Source organism: Sander lucioperca, chromosome 9 (genome assembly GCF_008315115.2).
Source record: "Sander lucioperca isolate FBNREF2018 chromosome 9, SLUC_FBN_1.2, whole genome shotgun sequence".
NCBI classification, from domain to species: Eukaryota; Metazoa; Chordata; class Actinopteri; order Perciformes; family Percidae; genus Sander; species Sander lucioperca.
In genome coordinates, this window is record NC_050181.1 from 36,536,804 (window position 1) to 36,560,861 (window position 24,058).

At 41.8% G+C, this 24,058-nt stretch overlaps 1 protein-coding gene across 3 annotated transcripts in view; it reads left to right on the top strand.

Annotated features, from left to right (window-relative positions):
- Nucleotides 1-466: 466 nt before the first annotated feature.
- LOC116037213 (rap guanine nucleotide exchange factor 4-like) overlaps nucleotides 467-24,058 on the top strand; it is a 35,433-nt gene continuing 11,841 nt past the window's right edge. For 2 of the 3 annotated variants that reach the window (XM_031280998.2, XM_036005783.1), the window contains exons 1-13: nucleotides 467-657; nucleotides 5,641-5,783; nucleotides 7,264-7,352; nucleotides 8,625-8,771; nucleotides 13,679-13,751; nucleotides 14,260-14,315; nucleotides 15,252-15,358; nucleotides 15,802-15,923; nucleotides 16,331-16,514; nucleotides 17,230-17,314; nucleotides 19,024-19,084; nucleotides 20,510-20,586; nucleotides 21,114-21,260. In XM_031280998.2, the coding sequence (XP_031136858.1) occupies nucleotides 590-657; nucleotides 5,641-5,783; nucleotides 7,264-7,352; nucleotides 8,625-8,771; nucleotides 13,679-13,751; nucleotides 14,260-14,315; nucleotides 15,252-15,358; nucleotides 15,802-15,923; nucleotides 16,331-16,514; nucleotides 17,230-17,314; nucleotides 19,024-19,084; nucleotides 20,510-20,586; nucleotides 21,114-21,260 (1,359 nt within the window). In that variant the 5' untranslated portion in view covers nucleotides 467-589. Of the gene's footprint in view, nucleotides 658-5,640; nucleotides 5,784-7,263; nucleotides 7,353-8,624; nucleotides 8,772-12,745; nucleotides 13,023-13,678; nucleotides 13,752-14,259; nucleotides 14,316-15,251; nucleotides 15,359-15,801; nucleotides 15,924-16,330; nucleotides 16,515-17,229; nucleotides 17,315-19,023; nucleotides 19,085-20,509; nucleotides 20,587-21,113; nucleotides 21,261-24,058 lie in introns of those variants that run through there. The other variant, XM_031280999.2, reaches the window with a different exon arrangement.

Consider the following 24,058-nt stretch of genomic DNA (forward strand, 5'->3'; position numbering starts at 1 on the left):
TTTGAACATTCACTAGCCATTTGGCTGATGGACAAAGTTAATGTTGTACCCTGCAGTACATATACATATACATGTACATATATTTATGGTTTATATAATATATATATATATATATATATATATATATATATATATATATATATATATATATATATATATATATAAACCTAAACATATAGACATAGACGTACATACAGAATTTAGTCCTGCATAAACCCCCTGGTGAGAGTAGTGGAAATATCCATTCCAATGTAGGACATAAAAGGCTCCCATGTTCTATGAAAACACATTATCTTTAGAATGAACTTGACCTGTTCATATATTATATTATTCTATCCTTAGAATGTTCTATGTTGTTGCAATAATTGCAACAACAGGCAGTTCCTGTTGCCCTTAAAAAGCCCATACATGCAGACAGACTGACACAAGTCATCTGCATGCCATGATGACAACAGCGACAGCAGCAGCAGCAGAGTACAGGGGCGGGGAGGGGGCGCAGTCGGACCTCACATTCATTAACGACCACCGACACAACCGGGAAGCCTCCTCCGGTAGCATCACGGCGTTCACCGACACACGACCGGGGAAGATGGTCGCAGTGCACACGTCGCCCAATTCGTCTCCGTCCGCGGAGTGGATCTGCTGTCTGGATAAAAGGTGGGTGAATACACTCCACGAGACACTTCCACGCCGTGCATTCACACACAGCAACGATTGTGTTTTCTCAAACATTTCTCTTTCATTCATCCGCGGCAACGTGATCCATCGCAACCGGCGATCGCTGCGCGTGCACTGTGTGTGTGAGTGTGCAATAATAGCATGATACGCCTTGTTTTTAGCCTATGATAGGTTACTGTCATTTTCAGTGAATGTATATACCCTTCATGCAGTGATAGTAAAGGCGGCAGTGCATAACAATATAGGATACACCCATAAAGATCCTGTTTTTGTGTATCTGCACGGTCAAAAAGGCGTTGGTGGCTTCGAGGTTCACCGGGATGTCTCTGCACTGCATGGGTCTGATAAATGCCTGATGAGACGCACATGGTTTATGTCTGTCTGCAGAACTCAAATTGCCATACATTTTTAAAATACTACTATGGCGTGGATGTTATAGTGATGTTCTCATAATAAATGAGAGGCAGGTCAGTGCATTGTTTTTTTTTTTTTTTTCCCCCACTTCCATTTTTTTGCCACAGTGCTGCATGTGAGACTATATTTGTCTGATCTGACTGAACAGGTTAGAACAACTGGACAGCCAATTACAGAATATGTAGCCTATTAACAACACTTCACAATCCAGAAGCTGCAAAAAAAACCTTTCAGTCCATACTGTATCTGTCCAGTTATGCCAGTTAGCATTAAAAGTCCCATGCTGCGTGCATACTGTGCCAGAAAAACATAGCAGGCCTTAGTAGGGGGGAGAGGTCTTGAATAAAAATAGACGATGAAAGGGCAGATATACACTAATTGCTGTATAGATGATGCACCTCACACCTAAAACAAGCAACAATTCATTAGACATGCGCCCCACAGCTCACACCCACACATAGTGTACACACCTCACTATGACACATCCCCATGTTACTATTGGCAACCTGAAACTACCATCTTGTCTTCCCATCCTCACCTGTAAGAAGACTGGATGCATGGTCTAAATACAGTGTGCTGCTGTATTTTGTCATTAGTGGAAGTAAAGTGTATAGGGCTGCAACTAGTGATTATTTTCATATTAAATTCATGGTCATATTCAATCATATTGAATTGATTTTTTTTTTTAAATGTGCCAATTAAGTTTCTGTTGATTGAGTAATCGATTAGTTGACTTATTGTTTCAGCGTTAGTGGAGTGTAATTTGATGTTGAATGTTAAGAATTGGGTAACACATGACAAAGTCATTGTGAGAGGGGTGTGACTCTTACTGTACTGCAATCAACCTAAACCGCACGCTACTGTACTGTATATTTTAAACTAGAGCTGGGATATATATATATATATATATATATATATATATATATATATATATATATATATATATATATATTGTGACATGAGAGTAGATATCTTCTTAGATTTTGGATATTGTGATATGGCATAAGTGTTGTCTTTTCCTGGTTTTAAAGGCTGCATTACAGTAAAGTGATGTCATTTTCTGAACCTACCAGACTATTCTAGCTGTTCTATCATTTGTCTTTACCCTCTTAGTCATTATGTCCACATTACTGTTGATTATTTGTCACAAATCTCATTGTGTAAATATCGATATTGAGGTGTTTGGTCAAGAATATTGTGATATTTGATTTTCTCCATATTGCCCAGCCCTACCTTAAACCCAATGCAGCAGATATGCAGCAGTAGGCAGTGTCAGTAAGGGCAGCCAGGGTCGTAAGTTAGACTGGACAGGATCTTATTGTAGAGCACTCAGTGCTCCTCAGCTATGCACCTCCTCATTCAATCAATATCCATTAGTGTGGGTGTTTGTGTGAGTGTGTTTGGGAGATTTCATCTACAGTAACTGTTGATGTTAAGGGTAAGAGGCGAGGAGAGGGGGACGCTAAAAGAAAGACAGAGGTTGAGCTACGACTGTCTTTAATATATCTGTCCAAAGACATTTATTGCCGATGAGTGTGAAGTATGTGAGATGAGATCAGATTTGATTTGGGCCAGGCAGGTTATAGACGGCATAGTCAACACACACACACACACACACACACACACACACACACACACACACACACACACACACACACACACACACACACACACACACACTCACTCACTCACTCACTCACTCACTCACTCACTCACTCACTCACTCACTCACTCACTCACTCACTCACTCACTCACTCACTCACTCACTCACTCACTCACTCACTCACTCACTCACTCACTCACTCACTCACTCACTCACTCACTCACTCACTCACTCACTCACTCACTCACACACATACATGCTGTAAACTGAGCTGTGCTTACGCTAATTTAATATTCAGTGTTTCTAACAGGATCTCAGGTTTTTAGCAGTGATGCAGATAGGAGTTGAAAGGTTGGGATAAAGTTGCCTGAGCAACAGGCCCAAGCCCATTTGCCATTTTTGGCTAAACTGCCCCTGTGGAGGAAAAAAAAAAATGTTTTATTTTTGCTGTTGTGTTTGCATAAATAGGAGTAGCCCATAATTGCTCTAGAATAATCACCATATCATCCACACTTTTATCACTGCTTGATAGGCATGCTTCCGCTGGACACAGAGATGGGGCGGCCCAAAGTCGAAAAAAAACAAACGTGATGTCCTATGCCCCTGTCATGTGACTCTGTGCACATGTCATGTGGCTCTGGCACAATATTTGCATAATTTGGTTGTTTTTTGAAGAACTTGACAGAGCTTCTTTTTATCACAAATGTTTCTCCCTTGCACATTCAGGTTAGAGCAACAGCCTCTCAAAATGTCTGTGCACATCCCTGAGCTGTGTACATACAATAAGGGTATCTCTGCTACAGTAACGTGTTAATCTGCCAGCTTTGGAAACCTTGTTTGTGTTGAGGCTGTCTTACATTTTGGTTGGCTGCCACAAATTAACCTCTTAACTATTTGTCTGGAAACAGTGATTTTTCCCCCCCAGATGGATCTGCAGAACCTTCTGGTGTCTCTTGGTTTTCTCTTCAGAGTGCGAGTCAGGGGAAGAGAGATAAGAGGGATGGAGGGAGAGTGGGATAAGGTGAACAGCTCTTAGGTCACATCCGTCTCCCACCAACAGGGGAGGCAGATTCCTCTGGACAGGCGGGGAGCGAGCAAGCACAGGACAGTGACAAAGAGAACAGGCGAGCGGACAAGGATTCAACCAGGGGATTTTAACTGACGGATCTTAACAGTTTCGAGTGGACGGATAGGTGAAGGGTGATGCTGCAGGGTTGCCCACTCAACCCTGCAGAGTTAACCTCCCTGTCTCTCCCAATTGCAGTGTGTGGGAGTCCACCTGTCTAAACCATTAAACCAAGCCTACACTGGGATATGACTCGCACAGAGGGCCAACACGCAGGCAGTAGGAGGATGATGGGAGGATGAGTCAGAGATAAAAAGACCGAGAGAAAGCATAGACCCATCTGTAATGGCCCTGAGCTTGTGGCAGATGTGGGACTGGAAGATGTGTTGTGCAGTGCAGCCCTTTATGCTAAGTCTGTTTATCCGGGAGTACTGGCTACGGAGGACAATCTACTACTGCTCGGGGACACAAATATATGTGTGTTTACCTCTGTGTGTACATGTGCATGTGGGTCAAAGGGGAGTCATTGTTGCCTGTGAGCTTGCAAAGCAGAAATAAAGGGATAATAATGGGAGGATGGTGAGTGCGGGTGTGTTAGTGGTGGGACTTAATGGATGAAGGCAAACGTGGAGGTGCCAGTAATGGAGAGGAGAAAATGGGTAGCTTAAAGCAGAAAGAGTGTCATTTGTTCTTTTCCATGTTGCTTATCATGTTCCTGAGAGGAACATGCAAGTCTTGAGAGAGGAGAAAAGTGGATGGAGATTAGAGAAATGTTTAGTGGAGGCAGTCAAAGAAAAGAGAGCTGGGAGCAAGGGAAGAGGAAGGAGCTGAAGGAGGAGAGAGGGAAGACAGCCTCTCGTCTGTGAAGGAAGAAGCCCACAGTGCATTAGCTATTCTGTATGAACGCACACATGTGCAGGATGAGTCACTAGCAAAGGAAAATAAGTAAATGAAAGGTGCTAATTGCAGAGTGTGTTACTCTGAGACATTTTGGCTTTGTATTTCCTCCACCGCATCGCAGAACAGAATGTTTAAGCTCTCGGATCAAACTTCTGTGGGTTCTTGTGTCTGTGCGCTGTGCTTCGCTGTCTTTGTGTGTGTGTGTGTGTGTGTGTTGTTCTTGTTTAACTATATTCGTGGGGTCCAAAAACCGGGAATACAGTATACTTGTGGGGTCCGGACAGCTTTGTGGAGCCAAAATGCTGGACCCCACAACTTCAAAGGGCTGTTTGAGGGTTAAGACTTGGTTTTAGGGTTAGAATTAGGTTATGGTTAGGGTAAGGGTTAATGTTAGGCATTTAGTTGTGATGGTTAGGGTTAGGGTAAGGGGCTAGGGAATGCATTATGTCAGTGACTGGTCCCCACAAAGATAGTGAAACGCTGTGTGTGTGTGTGTGTGTGTGTGTGTGTGTGTGTGTGTGTGTGTGTGTGTGTTCAGATTTAAGCGTATTAGAAATAGTAGCAGTACAAATGAGATCTTGCATCAACACCCTGTGGGGAGTCTGAGCCGAGAGAATTAACGCCTGCAGCTCTCCACTGTCATCACTAAGACACAAGGCCGAACAATGAAGCAACACACACACACACACACAAATACATAGGAATTTTTTTTTTTCATGTTTTAGTCCATTAACCGCTAATTACAAATATTTAACATTACTGTTAACCATTTTCAAAGCACACTGTAGGGTTTTGATTGATTTCTTACCCTCCTGCTGAAAGGGACTCTCTTGAGATAGATAATCCATCACAGTCATCATGTGGTTAATTCATTTTGTTTAAAATAGTTTGGCAGTTAATTGGCCAGAACATGAAAAACCACTGAAATGGTTCTTCAACACCTAATGTTAGATCTAATGATGGTTCTTCTCTGCCCAGGCCCTCGGAGCGCTCGGGAGAGGATGTGGACATTATTCTGACCAGATTGAGAGAGGTCAAAGCCTTCCACAGGTTCCCACCTCCGCTCTTACTGCAGATCTGTGCATGTGCCTTCTATGAATGCCTGGAGAAAGGCATCACGTGTATGTACACACACACACACACACACACACACACACACACACACACACAACCCTCTAACCTATCAATGCATTTGGATTATAAAACAATTTGTGTAGGACAATGGTTGCTTTTGATGCTGTCATGCTCAGATTAGCTCTCTATAGCAAAGCATCATTATACAGTACTGTATACAGTATATGTTCTTATTATATGACAGTCGTGCTGCAGAAGATCCCTTTCCTGTTTCTTTAAAATGTGATGCATTCTAATTGCAAAGTACTGTTATCATTGTAACTCATGTGTACACACCACTCCACACAAATCATGCAGTCCCTTTTTTTTCCTATTTTTTAAAGATAATTTTTTGGGCATTTTAGGCCTAGACAGCTGAAGGCATGAAAGGGGAGAGAGAGGGGGAATGACATGCAGCAAAGGGCCGCAGGTCGGAGTCGAACCGCAATCCCTTTTTTTAACATGTTCATAGTATATGGATGAGAAGCCTCTGTATGGCTGAAACTAATGATTACGGCATTAACGCTTAATCTGTCAATTACTTTTTAGCTTTATCGTTTTGTCTATTTTAAATAGTTTTTGTTGTCCAGTGGATGTCTGGCATTTTTGCTTAATAAATGACTTACAGAGATTGTTCAATTTATCAATAAATAAACCAGTTATAAACCAGTTGTTTCAGCGCTAAACCTTTGCAACCATTGTTGTTTTTGTTTAAACTTACAGTGGTCATTTCCTTTTTAGTTGAGCATATATAATAAAAAAGTCTACCACTTGGGAAAAAGTGACTATCCACATGATATATAAAGCATTATTTAAATTCTCCTTAATATACTGGACTATCCAGCATACTGATACGTATGTGCGCCCGCTCCACCAACTGAGCCAACCGGCCACATATTTAGGACCTTTTGGATTCGAGTCACACTAGTCTCGCTTTGCCAGACCTTCCTCCACAGCGCTGCGGAGGCTAGTCCACACAGCATTCCGGGATGGGAGAAAAACGTACTCTGGTTTATTGGCATTTTTTTTAAACCAATCACAATCATCTTGGGCGGTGCTAAGCACCGGACGGAGCCACGGTGCCTCTACAAAATAGCCTCGGGAAGAAACTTGTTTTGGCGGAACATGTGTACGTTCAAAAGTTGTTTTTGTCGTGCAACAGAAAACTGAGATTGGACAGATAGTCTAGCCAGCTGTCTGGATTTACCCTGCAGAGATCTGAGGAGCAGTTAACCATAGTCCTCAGAAATCCACCGGAGTTTAGAATGCCAACACAAAGAAAGGCCCGGAGACATCCGTCGGCACCGGAGCAGTCCCTGAAGTGGAATGTCAAGGACACAAGGACGTTTTGAAAAAGATTTTTCCATTGTTGGAAAAGAAACTTTGTGTGTTAAGAAATACAACTTGGAGCAAACCAATATATAAGTCTGAGTAAACAGTTTTTTCCTCAGCCCCCTATAGTGTTTAATGTATTTTTTCTGTCCACAGTGTTTCGACAGGGAGACATAGGCACCAGCTGGTATGCAGTCCTGTCTGGTTCTCTGGATGTCAAAGTGTCAGAAACTGCCAACCACCAGGTAAGAGAGTCTAAGTCCGATTGGAGCTTCATACATAACTACTTGCTTAGTTTCACTTGTGCTGCTGTGTGTCTGTTCTGTGTTGCATGTAAATCATGTGAATCACAAATGAATGAATAATGAATTGAATCTTAAATCATGGACACTACGGGGTGCATTCGGTAATGTCCTTTCTATTTTTATGAAGATGCGTTATTTTTCATGGCTACCATTTTCCTCTTGTATTATTTTTTTTATCATAACCTTGTCTGTCAGGATCCTGACTGCTCTACTGTACAAGTGCTCCTCGTGTCCTGTACGACTCTCTTCCATGCTGACCAGTACAGTCCCAGTACATGAGCTCATGTCTGTCTCCCTGCTTAAATATGCCAGAGCAAAGCTGCCGCAGCACAGAAGACAAGTCCACTGAGAATTGTGCTTTCCGCTGCATGTCATCCTCTTTATGACAGAGTGTGGAAATAGGGTCATTCTGAGAGAGAGAGAGAGAGAGAGATATTTTTGTTTCCAGTTTAAAGACGGAGATAAGAAGCCCCTCTATTGTGAAACGTCCTTTTCATGTACAGTATGTAGCTCTAAAGTGCCATTGGTGGCCCAGTTTCTGTGGCTATATTTGAAATGTCAGTTTGGACAGCTGAAAAGGTTTCTATAGCATGCAGAATACTAGTCTAAACCAGTTGTGTGTGTGTGTGTGTGTGCGCACCTAGCCTGTCCAATTATATACAGCACCCAGAGATATTTTCCTTCGTTCACCAATCCCTCATATTTGAATCTATTTGCATAATTTACCATATATTAATCTGTCTGCTCTTCATGTTTGTCTGTTTTTATAAAGCAAACCGTTTGATATATCTCTTAGCTACTGCTGTGTTGTGTTTACCTTTAGTGTGACGATTAGTCAGACAATGAATCAACAACTTTGATAACCGATTCATTGTTTTCGTCATCTTTCGTCTTAACATGTTAGTACATTTAATATTTGTGGGTTTTTGACTGTTAGTCAGACATCACCCTGGGCTCTCGGAAACTGTGATTGGCATTTTAACTGTTTTCTGATCTTATACAGACCAAACAATAAATCATATATGTAATGCAGTTCAATTGATTATGAAAAGAATGGCTTGTTGCAGCCCCAGCAGTGTCACAGCAGTATATTTGACCATTACTCCTGCGTGGAAGGACTCATTTGAGCTTATTTGAGCACATTATTGACTCCCACACATTAAGTGCTCTAACAAGCAGTATTTGAAACAAATCTGTTGTGTTTGTGTGCAGGATGCAGTCACTATCTGCACACTGGGGATCGGGACAGCGTTCGGGGAGTCCATCCTGGACAACACACCACGCCACGCTACCATTGTCAGCAGAGAGACCAGCGAGCTGCTCCGTATCGAGCAGAGGGAATTCAAGAGCCTCTGGGAGGTGAGACACAAACTGTATGAGCTGGAACAGCATGATTCTGCATGAACGCTGTCTGAGTAGCGTGCCTAAAGCGTTCCGTCTTTGAAAATGTTTCCCTATTGAGACTGCAATTTCCAGACAACCTTCCACTGTAATTGTGCTTTTAACCACAAGAGGGCTGTCCACCATAACAGTGCCTTCTGCTCCACCTATATGAGAGAGAGAGAGAGAGAGAGAGAGAGAGAGAGAGAGAGAGAGAGAGAGAGAGAGAGAGAGAGAGAGAGAGAGAGAGAGAGAGAGAGAGAGAGAGAGAGAGAGAGAGAGAGAGAGAGAGAGAGAGAGAGAGAGAGAGAGAGAGAGAGAGAGAGAGAGAGAGAGATTCAGATTCATGAATATATGACATATAGAGATTGGTGATAGCATTGGGATTAACTTGCAGTACATATGCATCAAATAAAAATGCAAAAACAATCATGCAGCAATCACCTCTCCTTTTTGGGCTTAATCATGAAAAGATCATACACTGGGAGTATTGATATTTCTGGCTAATATTGGTATGCTGCAGATCACTAAAACACATCTCACCTAGGAGGGGAATTATGACTTCGATGACCAGAACATAAAAAGTCACAGTCTGCAGATATATCCGATATTGCAAACAGAGACTGTATGATACAAGCTGGAAGAATCAGCACTCGGCATCAGTAACATGGCTCTGACCTGGACGCTGGTGTCTTCTTTGAGAGTTGGCGTTGTAGTAGTTGCCTCTTCGTGGGCCTCCTTGTCGAGGTTACCCTCTCCATTCACAGTCGAGTTTACTGTAGCTTCACAGTCGGCACCCAAAGACTAGACGTGGCTGCCCTGTTGTCTTTTATTTTGTGATGTCAAATCCAAATTAGTGAGATTCTAAATTAATTTAGTTTTTCTCTCTAGTTTTTTTTTTTATACACACATTAGGGTCATACTGTACTTAGAATTGTCAGGGCATTTTATTTCTAATTGTAGGAGCATTTTTAGCTCAGAGGCCAGGCTCAAATTACAGAAATATTTTGAGTGTCCAGTCCCTCCAGAAAAACGCAATTATGCGATCGCATAATTCAATGCATAATAAATAAATATAATATATAAATATCCTAAATATTCCATCGCATTTTTTAAGAAAACGTGCCGCATAATCAAGGATTTTTGCCCGCAACAATCACAAAAAAACTCCGCATTTTTCTGGAAGGACTGTGTGTCTTGGTCCACATCGCTGAAGGACACTTACTGCCTTAACGTAATAATCTTGAAGATTTTTTTATTTAAATAAATGTCTGTTAAGTCACTATTGCCGAATGAGGTAACACAATGGTGATTGAGCCTATGATTTAAGCCCTTTCATTTGCAGTATTACCAGCTAGGTGTTTGTGGCAACTTTCTGGGGGAAAATCACAAGCGGCGCACAGTTAGTGATGCGTTTTTCATCACCCCGCAGTAGGGGTGGGAATCACCAGAGGCCTCACGATACGATATCATCACGATACTTATGTCACAATACAAGATTATTGCGATTTTACAAATATTGCAATATTCTGCGATATATTGCAATTATTAACTTTTTTCCAACTTCAAATTTTTCCCACTTTCAAATGAGGTCCCCAAAAGGAAACTTTGTCACCATCTGCTTTATCTAAAAAGATAAATTTCTCTGTCTGTTCATCTCACTTCAATTGTATTGCTGCAACATGGGATTGTCAAGCAGACAAACTGACCAACACATATATAATGAAAGATCGATATTTGGCGTCTGTGTATCGATACAGTATTGCCACAGAAAATATCGCGATACTATGCTGTATCGACTTTTTCCCCCACCCCTACCCCGCAGTGGCTGGTACACCAGAGAGGGTAGGCAGAGCACACTCACTCTTCAACAGCGGCATACTGTTTTTTTTCCGGTCTCTGCTAGCCATGCGGTTACTATGGCCAAACAAAAGAGTCCTGACTGCAGACTATATTGACAGTCACTGCTACAGACAAATAAACTTGAAAAACAGTTGAAAGGGAAGGTGAGATCCAAAAAAACCCACCTGCAAAAACTGCAAAAAGGAAAAAAACAGAGCTCTTTGAATTGTAACTTTATGCACACTATTGACTAGAAATGCTGCCGGTTGGACTTACAACACAGATTTTACACATCAGAGTCTGCTGACTACATTCAGGAAAAGTTGCATAAAGCCTTTTGTGGCTCCAGAGGAAGCTGTGTGAAGTTTGATAAATGTCCTTAAGTGATGTCAGTTGAATCTCTGCTTCGAGGCTAGCGGCCCAAGGCTACATTAGCCACTACTGGCAAAACACACTGGAATCTTTGACCGAACTGTCGGTGGTTGAGTTGCATTGTGGGTAATGTAGGCGCCAGGTTTTGGCGTTTAGGTGATATCTGGTTGTGCTGCATCAGTTTTGATCTTTTTTTTTTTTTTTTTCACCGTCCATCGCGAGTCTGACAATGTTACAGGAGTGCAATGTTAAATCAATGGAGTACTCTTTTTAAGTGTAGGCTTTTGTTTCTACTAGCTACAGTAATGTGGAACAGAGTTTCCCCTCAGTGATGAAGAGAAGGGGGAAGACATGCAGGAAAACATCACAGGTTGGACTCGAACCCTGGACCTCTGCGTCGAGGCATAAACCTCTAAGTATACTGTATGTGTGCTTGCTCTACCCACTGAGCCAACCCAGCCACAGTATATAATACTTTAACTACAGCTCTGATGAGTCACTGTGGACAGATAACCACACAGACTTTCAGTGTTTTTAAATATTGATTGAATCATGCTGTTTTGGTCTGAGTTTCTAGTAGATGACTTTGTCCATGTGTTATACACGGGTAAACATTTGTAGAAGCTCATTGTTAAGTGATAGTGTCCTAAGATGTGAAAGACATAACGGCATAAAAAAATGTAGGCACGGGCGCCTGGGTAGCTCACCTGGTAGAGCGCGCTCCCATATACAGAGGCTTAGTCGTCGACACAGTGGCCTATGCGGTTTCCGACCTGCAGCCTTTTGCTGCATGTCATTCCCTCTCTCTCTCCCCTTTCATGTCTAAGCTCTCCTGTCACAAATAAAGGCCTAAAATGCCCAAAAAAAGAATCTTAAATTGTTTTTCCTGTTGACAATTTTTCTAAAAATAGATGCTATTTTGATTCAATTTTGTGCTCTCGGTGTCATTATAAAACAGATTTATCTATCCATTGTTGCGATTTATGAAAAAAATAATGACCCTCTTCAGTACTGTTATTACTAGATAAATAGAAATTGGGTTTAATAAAACGTGATAGCTCCATTTAATGGCACAGGAGGATATAAAAGTGAGATAAGACAACAAGACAATGGTCATTAAAGCGTGTGTGCTGTCTTATTATTGGGCTTGTAGTGTGTTTGTTTGCAACTAAGTGCACTTAGTCTCCCTATCTGCTGTCTATTTTAGGACAGTAGCCATAAAGCATAAAACATAGCCCGAGGTTGTCCTCTTTTGTTTGTGTGTGTGTGTGTGTGTGTGTGTGTGTGTGTGTGACTAGAAAGCCAAAGGATTAATGCAGTCATGTTTTTGATAAAAGGATGAAAGAAAAAAAAAAACACTAACACTGAGTGAAAGTGGGATGAATAAATAAACACGGAGTAAACGTTGAACAGCATGTTGTTTCTGGCCCATATGTGTAAACATACAGCATATCAAACAGTGGATTGGTTGGCCTGGCCTGTACTGTGGCAGGCTGGTATTGCAAGTCTTTCTCTCTTTCTTTCCCTTTCACCTGCTCTGCACTTCTCCTGCCCACTTCCTCTCTCCTCTGTTGGCCATGTTGTGTGTCTTGCCAGCCTCCTTCCTATCCTCCCTCCCTCCCTCCCTCTCCATCACCACCCTCACTATTCCTTCTTTCCCTCTTCTGCTTCCTTTCTATGTCTCTCTCCCTCCCTCTTTTCTCCTCCTCCACTAGAGTAGCTCAGTCGTACAGAGACTCAGATCACCGTGGTAACCTGTGAGAGAGAAGTGGTTTGGTTCTTGGCTGGATCACAGCGAGAGAGGGAGAGTGAGAGACTGAGAAAGACACTGGGGCGACTGTGTGTGTGTGTGTGTGTGTGTGTGAGAGAGAGAGAGAGAGAGAGAGGGAGGAAGAGAGCAGCTTGTTTTGAGCAGGATGCTATCCAGTGGCTTGTGTGTGAGTTGTAAAGGAGCAGAGGGCAGCTCTCTGGGGTTTCAATCCCTCCAGCATTAGGCGTCTGAGTGTGTTACATCAGGTGAGTGTGTCACCTCGACTGTACCTCTGTGTAGTCTGTGGTGTGCATGGGGGCTGGATAGTATTGTCATGTTTTCTTATATTTATTTTAGTTTTTCACAAAAGGAAGTTGTTTAGCAATTTTTGTTCTTGTTATGTTAGTCTGTGTGCAAGAAAAACCTCGACAGGGATGTGGGTGTATCTTTAGGTCAAACAGATGCTTTCTCTGTCTCTCTCTCTGTCTCTCTCTCTCTGTATGCATAAAGACTAATGGCACATTCAGGATCAAAATGACCTGCTATGTGTGTTTCAGTGTCTCCGCTATAGAAATGAAAAAACTGTTTATTGTTCTTAACCGCTGTAAGAGCAGCATCTGTACACATTTAGCAGCGTTGGATGCTCTCTTACCCTGGTTTGAATGCTGCTGTTGTGTGTGTGTGTGTGTTATGTAATGTTAGTTGTACTGCATGTAAATGATCTTGGTTGTACAAAGGGCTTTGTTTTGAGGAGCATTTGCACTTGTGTGTTTTAAAATTAACACTGTGTGTGTGTGTGTGTGTGTGTGTGTGTGTGTGAGACAGAAACAAATTAATGGGTTTTGATGTTTAACAGATGATGATAAATGTTGACACAGATTGACACAAATTGTGATGTGTGTGTGTGTATTTTATCTTGTAGAAGTATCGTCAGAGCTTGGCTGGACTGTTGGCCCCTCCTTATGGAGCTATGGAGAGTGGATCCAACAATGACAGTGAGTATACACACACACACACACACACACACACACACACACACACACACACACACACACACACACACACACACACACACACTAGTGAAATGAAAGAAACTGTGTGTGTGTCTGTGTAGTTCAACATAAAACAATACAAATAATAACGTAGCATTGTGAAACAGGTCAGATAATCAATAGGTTGTATTCATAATTGAGTATAATGTGGTAAACTAAGTGTTATAACTCGTAAAGGAAGAAGGGGCACTTTATTTTTGTCTTTTTCTTTTATAGAGTAAAGACTTTGTTGAAGATCTTTCATTCAAGTATTCCTGCTTCCTTCTATAGATGTTATACTCATTTCCCACCTACTGTTTATCAAAACATCTTGTGCACTAGAACACGCCTCCCTGCATGATCTAGCATCTAAGCCACACAATGAATAGGTTGTGTTTTTGGAATGAAAAGTATCCGCATCCTGTAAAAATCTTTAATTGAACTAGCTTGACAACAGTTCTTTCCTCCTCAGGACTCGCAGACAAAGACAACATGAACTCGGACTCTGCAAACAAAGCTCACAACAAGGTAAATACTCTCTCTGGCTCACTGCTTGGAACCTCAAGGCCCGTCTTGGATTCGTGGAGGAAGTAGGAAGGAACTTAATCCTTTAAACAAACTGCCAGCACGTTTTGGAGAGCTGTGCCCTTCCTCGCGACACACAAAGCATGAATGAACCAAACTCACAGTCAATATGCTGTGGGCCAGGCAATCTCAGTTTATCTTGGAGTCCTGTTCGCCTCACTACTTGTGTCAGAATATCTGTGTGGACTGGGCATTCAGGGTTGAGGAAAAAAAAATTATATTTTAGCCTTGTATGTTTGATAGAGCTGGCCAGTAGAAAATGCTGTAGTTATAATTTGAAATCAAAAGGTACTTCAGTCTTAACGAAAAACAAAGACGCTGTTCTTTTTGTTGTAATCAGCGCAAAGAGAAGATGGTGAACCAGACCACAGTGTCATAACATTGTGCACTGCTGCATACTTTCATGTTTGTGAATGAATCCGAATGCCAGAATGAATTTTGGAGGTGTGTGCGTTCTGAGAAGAGATGGTGATGACTCACAGCTGTGATCCTCTGTAGTTATGCTAATGCAAAGCTAATGCACGCACATAGAAAAAAAAGATCCCATCTGCCCAATTAGCAGGCCTTTCTTTGTTGTTTTCAACAGCAGCTGTGTGTTTGTGTATACACATCTGTCCTTTACCTCTCTTTGTAAGGTGCAGGTGTGATCTGTAGAGGATGTGTTTGCGTGTATGCGCTGTGTTCTTTGATACAGTTTTCCTGGTATGAGCACTCTATGGTGCTGTATGTTAAAAGCACTGACATCTGTTTGAAATGCACATATTTACATCCAATGCAGAGTGGGTTAATGATCAAAATGATTGTTGCATGCATTGACCCTTGGATTACAGTTAACAAACAGTTCACCAAAATAGCCTGCTGTTCCTGTGTGCTCTGTAGATCTCTTCAGAGAAGCTGCAGAGAGCGGGGAAGGTTCTCCGCAACGTCATCCTGTCCAGAGCCCCACACATGATTCGAGACAGGAAGTACCACCTCAAGACATACAGGTGGGGGCATAGGCGCCGATTTATGTTTTCCTCGTGGGTGCTCACAGGCGCACTCCCTTTTAAAAAAAAAAAAAAAAAAAACCTTGTCAAAAAATGTTTGCAATGTTGCATTTCAGAACCTTAGGAAATGGACAGTGGCCGACACGAACACACACGCCTATTGACTCGATAATAAAGCCGTAAAGTAGTAGTATCTTTCACCTCAGGGCAACAAATGCAATGTTTAATTTGAAATGAATGTAGCCTACTGACAGTCCGGCACTGGGTGCTCAGTATTTTCTGTAGGTGCTCAAGCTCCGGAGCACCCACAGTATCGGCGCCTATGGGTGGGGGGCATGTTTTTCTACAATTCCAACTGTGTGTTTACAGTTACACAGAATTATGCATGCAACAGCTTCAGAAGCTAATGTTCTGTGGATTTAATGTGTATGTGTGTATTGCAGACAATGCTGTGTGGGCACAGAGCTGGTGGATTGGTTGGTGCTGCAGAGTGCCTGTGTTCTCACACGCTCCCATGCTGTTGGGATGTGGCAGACACTACTAGAAGAAGGGGTGCTCAACCACGGTAACTTACACTTTGGCTTTCTCTATTGCTTTCTCATAGTAGTGTATGCTATTTAGTTTCACTTCATGCACTGCACGTGTTGTCATACAATACCAAACCTCTATCGGAAAACAGCCAAAATGTGTCTCTGTTTAACTCTTGGGGTGGTGGTTTTACTAAAAAAGTGTTAGTTCAAATATACCAGCATTGGAAATAAATGAGGGGTTTTGAAGCAGCAACATAAAATATAGATTACATCTCGATCTCAAATCCACACACAGAAGACAGAAGCTGTCTAAAGTTCTCTTCTGAGAGAAAAAAAAACAACAGCTGTGATTGCTTAGAATCAGTTAGGCACGTACAGTATGTGTGCTTATACCCATTCACTTGTGTCTTTTTTTGACCATGTGGGTTTGTCTGCTCTTCAGTGGACCAGGACCTGGGTTTCCAGGACAAGTACCTGTTCTACCGTTTTCTTGACGATGAGGATCAGGACACGCCGTTGCCTGGTGAGGAAGAGAAGAGGGAGAGTGAGGAAGAGCTGCCAGAGACCGTCCTGTTCCTTGCTCAGATTGGCCCTGACGCACTGCTGCGCATGATCCTCAGGAAATCGTCAGTAACAATGAATAATATGGCATGAACTTTACACTGGCAACACATTACTAGTTACATACAGTCATGTGAAAAAATTAGGACACCCATGCTAAAGTTGACTAAAAAGAGGAATAAAAAAATCATCTTTTAGAAATTGATCTTAATGCCTTAATTAAAAAAAATGAGGAAAAATCCAACCTTTTAAGGACACCAATTTTCTTTGTGAATGAATAATGTATCGTAAATAAATAAATGTTCTTCCTTAAAATACAGGGGGCATAAGTAAGTACACCCTTATGTTAAATTCCCATAGAGGCAGGCATATTTTTATTTCAGTTAGCCTAACAGCTGGTTTGATTTGCATTGAGACATGATTTTATGGAAAGTACCCCATGCCAATCTGTAGGTATGGTGAACGGTATGTGATGATGTGGGGCTATTTTAATTCCAAAGGCCAAGGGAACTTTATTAGGATGCGTAGTATCCTGGATCCATGAAATAACTGGCCTTTAAAAATAAAAATCTGCCTTCATTGAACACACAGCGTTCAACGTTCATGGTGAGTTCATCTTGAGAAAGGTGTGTGTGTGTGTGTGTGTGTGTGTGTGTGTGTGTGTGTGTGTGTGTGTGTGTGTGTGTGTGTGTGTGTGTGTGTGTGTGTGTGTGTGTGTGTGTGTGTGTGTGTGTGTGTGTGTGTGTGTGTGTGTGTGTGTGTGTGTGTGTGTGTGTATAGGCCTGGTCAGAGGACAGGGGATGACCTAGAGATCATCTATGATGAGCTGCTTCACATCAAGGCCTTAGCTCACCTCTCCAACACTGTGAGTAAGCCGGTCCACTTTTCTTTTAAAGGGACAGTACCGATTTCCAAGAAGGCTGTTCATTTATCAGAACCACTTTCCTCAGTTGTTTTTGTTTTTAAGACCAGACAGATACATTGTAGTTACTAACATTAGCATTAGCATTTCTCTTACCCATATAATGGGACGCAGTTTTACACCAATCGGCCCTGTGTTAGCATTCATCATGTGGAGGAACAGGGGCGTAGTGGTCATGTTGCATGTGTGCAGGTGCATGGTTCAGTTGTGGCTCGAAGGTTTTGTAACCACTGTTCGTATGGTGCAAGTTTACATACTATTAGTCAACTATAACTATACAATGAAAGGATGTTTTGTTGCCTTGTCATCTTAACTAGTTAACAGTTGCCAACTTTTAAGGTGGAATGTGTTCTTGCATGTTATTTAATGCATACGTTGACATTGTCAATTAATCAACACAACTTAAGTGTCAAAATGACTGATTTGTTTTTTATGTCTCTCTTTTATGACATATGCGTTAGTGATTATTGGATCTTTAAGCGGTTAAAATATATCAATTTCAGCCGCATTATGCAAACTGAGAATATTCCATTTCCTCACTTGGAGGAAAAAAAAGAGCATTACACCCCTGTAGAGGAGTCCTTAAGTCTGTGTTTTTGTTTGTTTTTTATGCTCCATGTAGTCCTAGAATCAGCATTCTGTATATTAGACGCAATCACATTATTACAGTAATGTAAAGTTACATGAAGCACATTCCAGGAAGTGGTTCACAAACAAATGGCTTTTTATTCAGCTTTCCCTCCATTATCCTTTTGAACCCAATGCTTGTGAATATTAATTTCAGCAAATTAAAAGTCTCGTAAAACAAAACTGCTGTCATGAAGGACTGTAAGGACTCCAAGGTTGCTTTAAAGCGTAACTCTCGCCAAAATGCAACCTAGGTTCTTTTTGTGAATTTACCCGAGTCAAACTTTCGTTTAAAAGCATATTTAGGACGGAAGCGCCACTTTTAAGATTTACCGTATTTTCGTTTTTCGGTCAAATGGCCTTTTGAATGGGAGTGCTAGGGGCACTTTTATGCTAGCCTCAAAATAACTATTTTTAAAACACTAAGAAGGCTCGACACAACATGAAACTTTGCTCGAAGTATCACCAGGGGCTCTACACCTTAACGAAAGCATTGAAAACATTGTTTGTGTACCCAGAGTTTACTAAAAAGAAAGGTTTTGAACAACTCACCGTAGCTCTTGTTGTTTCCGGCCGCTACCACCTCGGCAGTCAAAACGAGTCGATATCAAAACAAGTAGCCACAGATTTAGTATATCCCTTGTGCACCGGTGTAGTTAAGGTGTAGAGCCCCTGGTGATACTTCGAGCAAATTTTCATGTTGTGTCGAACCTTCTTAGTGTTTTAAAAATAGCTATTTTGAGGCTAGCATAAAAGTGCCCCCTAGTACTCCCATTCAAAAGGCCATTTGACCAAAAAACAAAAATATGGTACATTTTAAAAGTGGCAATTCCGTCCTAAATATGCTTTTAAACAAAAGTTTGACTCGGGTACATTCACAAAAAGACCCTAGGTTGCATTTTGGCGAGAGTTACGCTTTAAATGATCCTTTAAAAACCCTCATCTGTGCATTTTACTGTACTCTCACATATTTCTGCAGTGCAGCTTAATCAGATATGACTTGAGCGGTGTACTCTGGTTTTTAGGTGAAGAGGGAACTGGCGAGCGTCGTGATCTTCGAGTCACATGCAAAAGCTGGAACCGTGTGTGAGTTTTCACTTTGTCCATTTTGTCCTAGAATGCATTTTTTGTTTGTGTACATAGTGTGCAGCATGGGTTTTCAAAGTCTGACACTATGCCCCCTCCCCCCTCCCCCTCCCTCAGAAAAAAACTGAGACAACTGAGTCAGTTACTGTAATTAGCTGTCGGCTCCAATTTGAGCCCTGTTTATTTTTTTCTTTGCCTATATTTTACATTTTGGCAACTTGGCACCTCTAAAAGTATGCCAAATGATATATTAGCATAGTTGTAAGCAGTGATGCCTCTAATCTGACCACTTTTTTCAGTAACGAGTAATCTAACGCGTTACTATTTCCAAACCAGTAATCAGATTAAAGTTACTTATCCAAGTCACTGTGCGTTACTATTTTTGTCATTTTCCTTAGTAAAAATATATATTGTTTTTACTTTCTTCTTGCATCTCGGGGGAGTGAAGTCACGTATGCGACGACAAGTCACGTTTTCAGCATGTGGACAGGTCACGTTTTCAGCATGTGGACAGGTCACGTTTTCAGCATGTGGACAGTTAGCGTGTACCACGCAGCGACACAAACGTAAACAGCAATGGAGGGAGGAGAGAGATGCGCATTTTCTAGCTGGAAATACAGTCCCTATTTTGAGCTTGTGTCAGCTAAAGATGGCAATATTAAGGTTCGTTGTACACTCTGTGCTGGTGGCGACAAAGTGCTATCTAGCTACAAAAACACTACGTCAAATTTGAAGAAACATTTGGAGTCGCAGCACTGCAGTCAAACTTACAGAGCAAGTCCCACCAGGTGGTGCGAAGCAGAGAGCAGGAGGTCCCCCACCACCCAAACAACAAAAGCTGGACTTTGGTGCAAAACCAGTAAGTGGGGGAGAGTTGAAGAAGTTGGTCGGGCAGTAGCTATGTTGTAGAGGAAATGCTGCCCCTTAACACGGTTGACTCGCCTTCGTTTCGTGCCATAATAAACAAGATCCCTACTACTGGCATTGCCGAGCTGCCTTACAGTAAACCGGTTGTCATTTTTATGTTGAGGCTGTGGGGGTGTTGTCAGCAGCTGCTGAATGTAACTAATAAAGTAACTTTATTCTAACTTAGTTACTTTTAAAATCAAGTCATCTGTAAAGTAACTAAATTACTTTTAAAATCAAGTAATCTGTAAAGTAACTAAGTTACTTTTTCAAAGTGACTGTGGCAACACTGGTTGTAAGGAGTGTCTTTATTCCAAAAATAATTAAGCGGATGTTTTCGCAATGGACACGAGATGGTCACAAGGAGTATGTATATCATGTCTGTGTGTTCAGATTTCACTGTTATAGCTCAAAGATATTATTAGATAGTATTGACGCAAATTGTAGCTCACGTCTCTCCCGTGGCTCCCCTGGGGATGTATGTGGGGGTGATATATGTTTGTCCTCTTTATCTTCCAGTGTTCAACCAAGGAGAGGAGGGCACATCATGGTACATCATCCAGAAGGGCTCTGTCAATGTGGTTATCTACGGCAAGGTGTGTGTGTGTGTGTGTGCTTGAATGCATTCATTCACCTACATGCTTATATTTCTTTGTTTGACACATGCAGTTTTCTGCTTCATTTGATGATGTGTCATCCGTATGCAATGGATTGAAATGTGTAGCTGATCGTGTCTGTATGGAGCAGACCAGCAGTATCTGCCCTGCGGGGCTGAAAAAACACAACAGTGGAGTTGGACTAACTGTGCACAGCTAACCATGACTCATCACTATGATTAAATGGCTTAAGGGATTGTGCACATACACAATTTCACACCACACACCGATCTACAACCACTGCACAGTTGGATGTACTGCACATGCTCATGCACACACACACACACACACACACACACACACACACACACACACACACAGATGACTCATCTCAGTTCTGTGTGCTCTTGCTCCTTTCTGGTTTTTCTTCAGGGCTTAAGATGATTAGTAAACTGTGTCTGAGCTTGTGTGTATGTTGGTGCGTTTTTGTGTATGCGTGCATTCATGCGTGTGTATGTGTGTCTCAGGGTGTGGTGTGTACGCTCCACGAGGGTGATGACTTTGGGAAGTTGGCCCTGGTTACAGATTCACCTCGTGCCGCCTCCATCGTCCTGAGAGAGGACAACTGTCATTTCCTGCGTGTGGATAAGGAAGACTTCAACAGGATACTCAGGGTAGGCAGACGAGAGATGGACATGTATCCTCTGAATGAATACAAGTGTAGTCACACGAGCACCAAATGACCACCTTCGACAAATACTGTTGTATATTCACAAAGTCACTGCTAAGCCAACATTCTTTCAGCTAAGTTAACAGTTAGATGCATTTGATCAAACGCTGTCTGAATTAATTCATTTTGGCTGTCTAAAGCAGTGGTTTTCCAACCTTTTTTGGTCTGAGGTACCCCCACAGCCCTGTTAGATGAGCCCACGTACCCCTTCATTAATTCCCAATGTGTTCCAAATGTATAACACTTATAATTATATAAAGGTTGTTCATACAACTAACCTGTCAATAATTAGGTTGGTTTCGTACCACTACTACTTGGGAGTGAAGCTAAACGTTTCAACCGTTTATCTGTTACTTTTAGCCAACTATTTGAAATGTTTAGTCAGACCTTTTAGCTAACCATTTCAGCTGCTTATGCATTACTTTTAGCTATTTATGCATACCATTTACAGTGAGGAAAATAAGTATTTGAACACCCTGCTATTTTGCAAGTTCTCCCACTTAGAAATCATGGAGGGGTCTGAAATTGTCATCGTAGGTGCATGTCCACTGTGAGAGACATAATCTAAAAAAAAAATTCCAGAAATCACAATATATGATTTTTTAACTATTTATTTGTATGATACAGCTGCAAATAAGTATTTGAACGGCTGTCTATCAGCTAGAATTCTGACCCTCAAAGACCTGTTAGTCTGCCTTTAAAATTTCCACCTCCACTCCATTTATTATCCTAAATTCGATGCACCTGTTTGAGGACGTTAGCTGCATAAAGACACCTGTCCACCCCATACAATCAGTAAGAATCCAACTACTAACATGGCCAAGACCAAAGAGCTGTCCAAAGACACTAGAGACAAAATTGTACACCTCCACAAGGCTGGAAAGGGCTACGGGGAAATTGCCAAGCAGCTTGGTGAAAAAAGGTCCACTGTTGGAGCAATCATTAGAAAATGGAAGAAGCTAAACTTGACTGTCAATCTCCCTCGGACTGGGGCTCCATGCAAGATCTCACCTCGTGGGGTCTCAATGATCCTAAGAAAGGTGAGAAATCAGCCCAGAACTACACGGGAGGAGCTGGTCAATGACCTGAAAAGAGCTGGGACCACCGTTTCCAAGGTTACTGTTGGTAATACACTAAGACGTCATGGTTTGAAATCATGCATGGCACAGAAGGTTCCCCTGCTTAAACCAGCACATGTCAAGGCCCGTCTTAAGTTCGCCAATGACCATTTGGATGATCCAGAGGAGTCATGGGAGAAAGTCATGTGGTCAGATGAGACCAAAATAGAACTTTTTGGTCATAATTCCACTAACCGTGTTTGGAGGAAGAAGAATGATGAGTACCATCCCAAGAACACCATCCCTACTGTGAAGCATGGGGGTGGTAGCATCATGCTTTGGGGGTGTTTTTCTGCACATGGGACAGGGCGACTGCACTGTATTAAGGAGAGGATGACCGGGGCCATGTATTGCGAGATTTTGGGGAACAACCTCCTTCCCTCAGTTAGAGCATTGAAGATGGGTCGAGGCTGGGTCTTCCAACATGACAATGACCCGAAGCACACAGCCAGGATAACCAAGGAGTGGCTCTGTAAGAAGCATATCAAGGTTCTGGCGTGGCCTAGCCAGTCTCCAGACCTAAAGCCAATAGAGAATCTTTGGAGGGAGCTCAAACTCCGTGTTTCTCAGCGACAGCCCAGAAACCTGACTGATCTAGAGAAGATCTGTGTGGAGGAGTGGGCCAAAATCCCTCCTGCAGTGTGTGCAAACCTGGTGAAAAACTACAGGAAACGTTTGACCTCTGTAACTGCAAACAAAGGCTACTGTACCAAATAAACATTGATTTTCTCAGGTGTTCAAATACTTATTTGCAGCTGTATCATACAAATAAATAGTTAAAAAATCATACATTGTGATTTCTGGATTCTGGAGAGATTATGTCTCTCACAGTGGACATGCACCTACGATGACAATTTCAGACCCCTCCATGATTTCTAAGTGGGAGAACTTGCAAAATAGCAGGGTGTTCAAATACTTATTTTCCTCACTGTATTTATTTAGTACTTTTAGCTAACCATTTCAGACAATTATGCATTACGCTATTTATTTCTACCATTTACACTACCGGTCAAAAGTTTGGGGTCACTTAGAAATTTCCATTCCACTCCATTATAGACAGAATACCAGCTGAGATCAGTATCATTGTTTTTTTTTAATCAGGGCAGCAGTTTTCAGATTACATTATGTGCTTACATAATTGCAAAAGGGTTCTCGACTGTTGTAGAAAGAAGTGGCTGATCTTTAATGCAATATCTACATTGCCCATTATCAGCAACCATTCATCCAATGTTCCAAAGGCACATTCTGTTTACTAATCTGATATCATTTTAAAAGGCTAACTGAGAAAACATTGGAGAACCCTTTTGCAATTATGTAAGCACATAATGTAATCTAAAAACTACTGCCCTGGTTAAAAAAACTATGCAACTGATCTCAGCTGGTATTCTGTCTGTAATGGAGTGGAATGGAAATTTCTAAGTGACCCCAAAGTTTTGACCGGTAGTGTATGTATTCATTTCTTACTTACCTGTTTAACGTTCCTGTGTTCAGGTGCTACAGCTAATATATTCTTTTGATAAAATCATAATTTCCTTCTTTCTTTTTTTTTAAATTCTGCTCTACAATCTTTCCAAGTACCCCCTGGCACTAGCAGAAGTACCCCCTGGGGTACAAGTACCTCTGG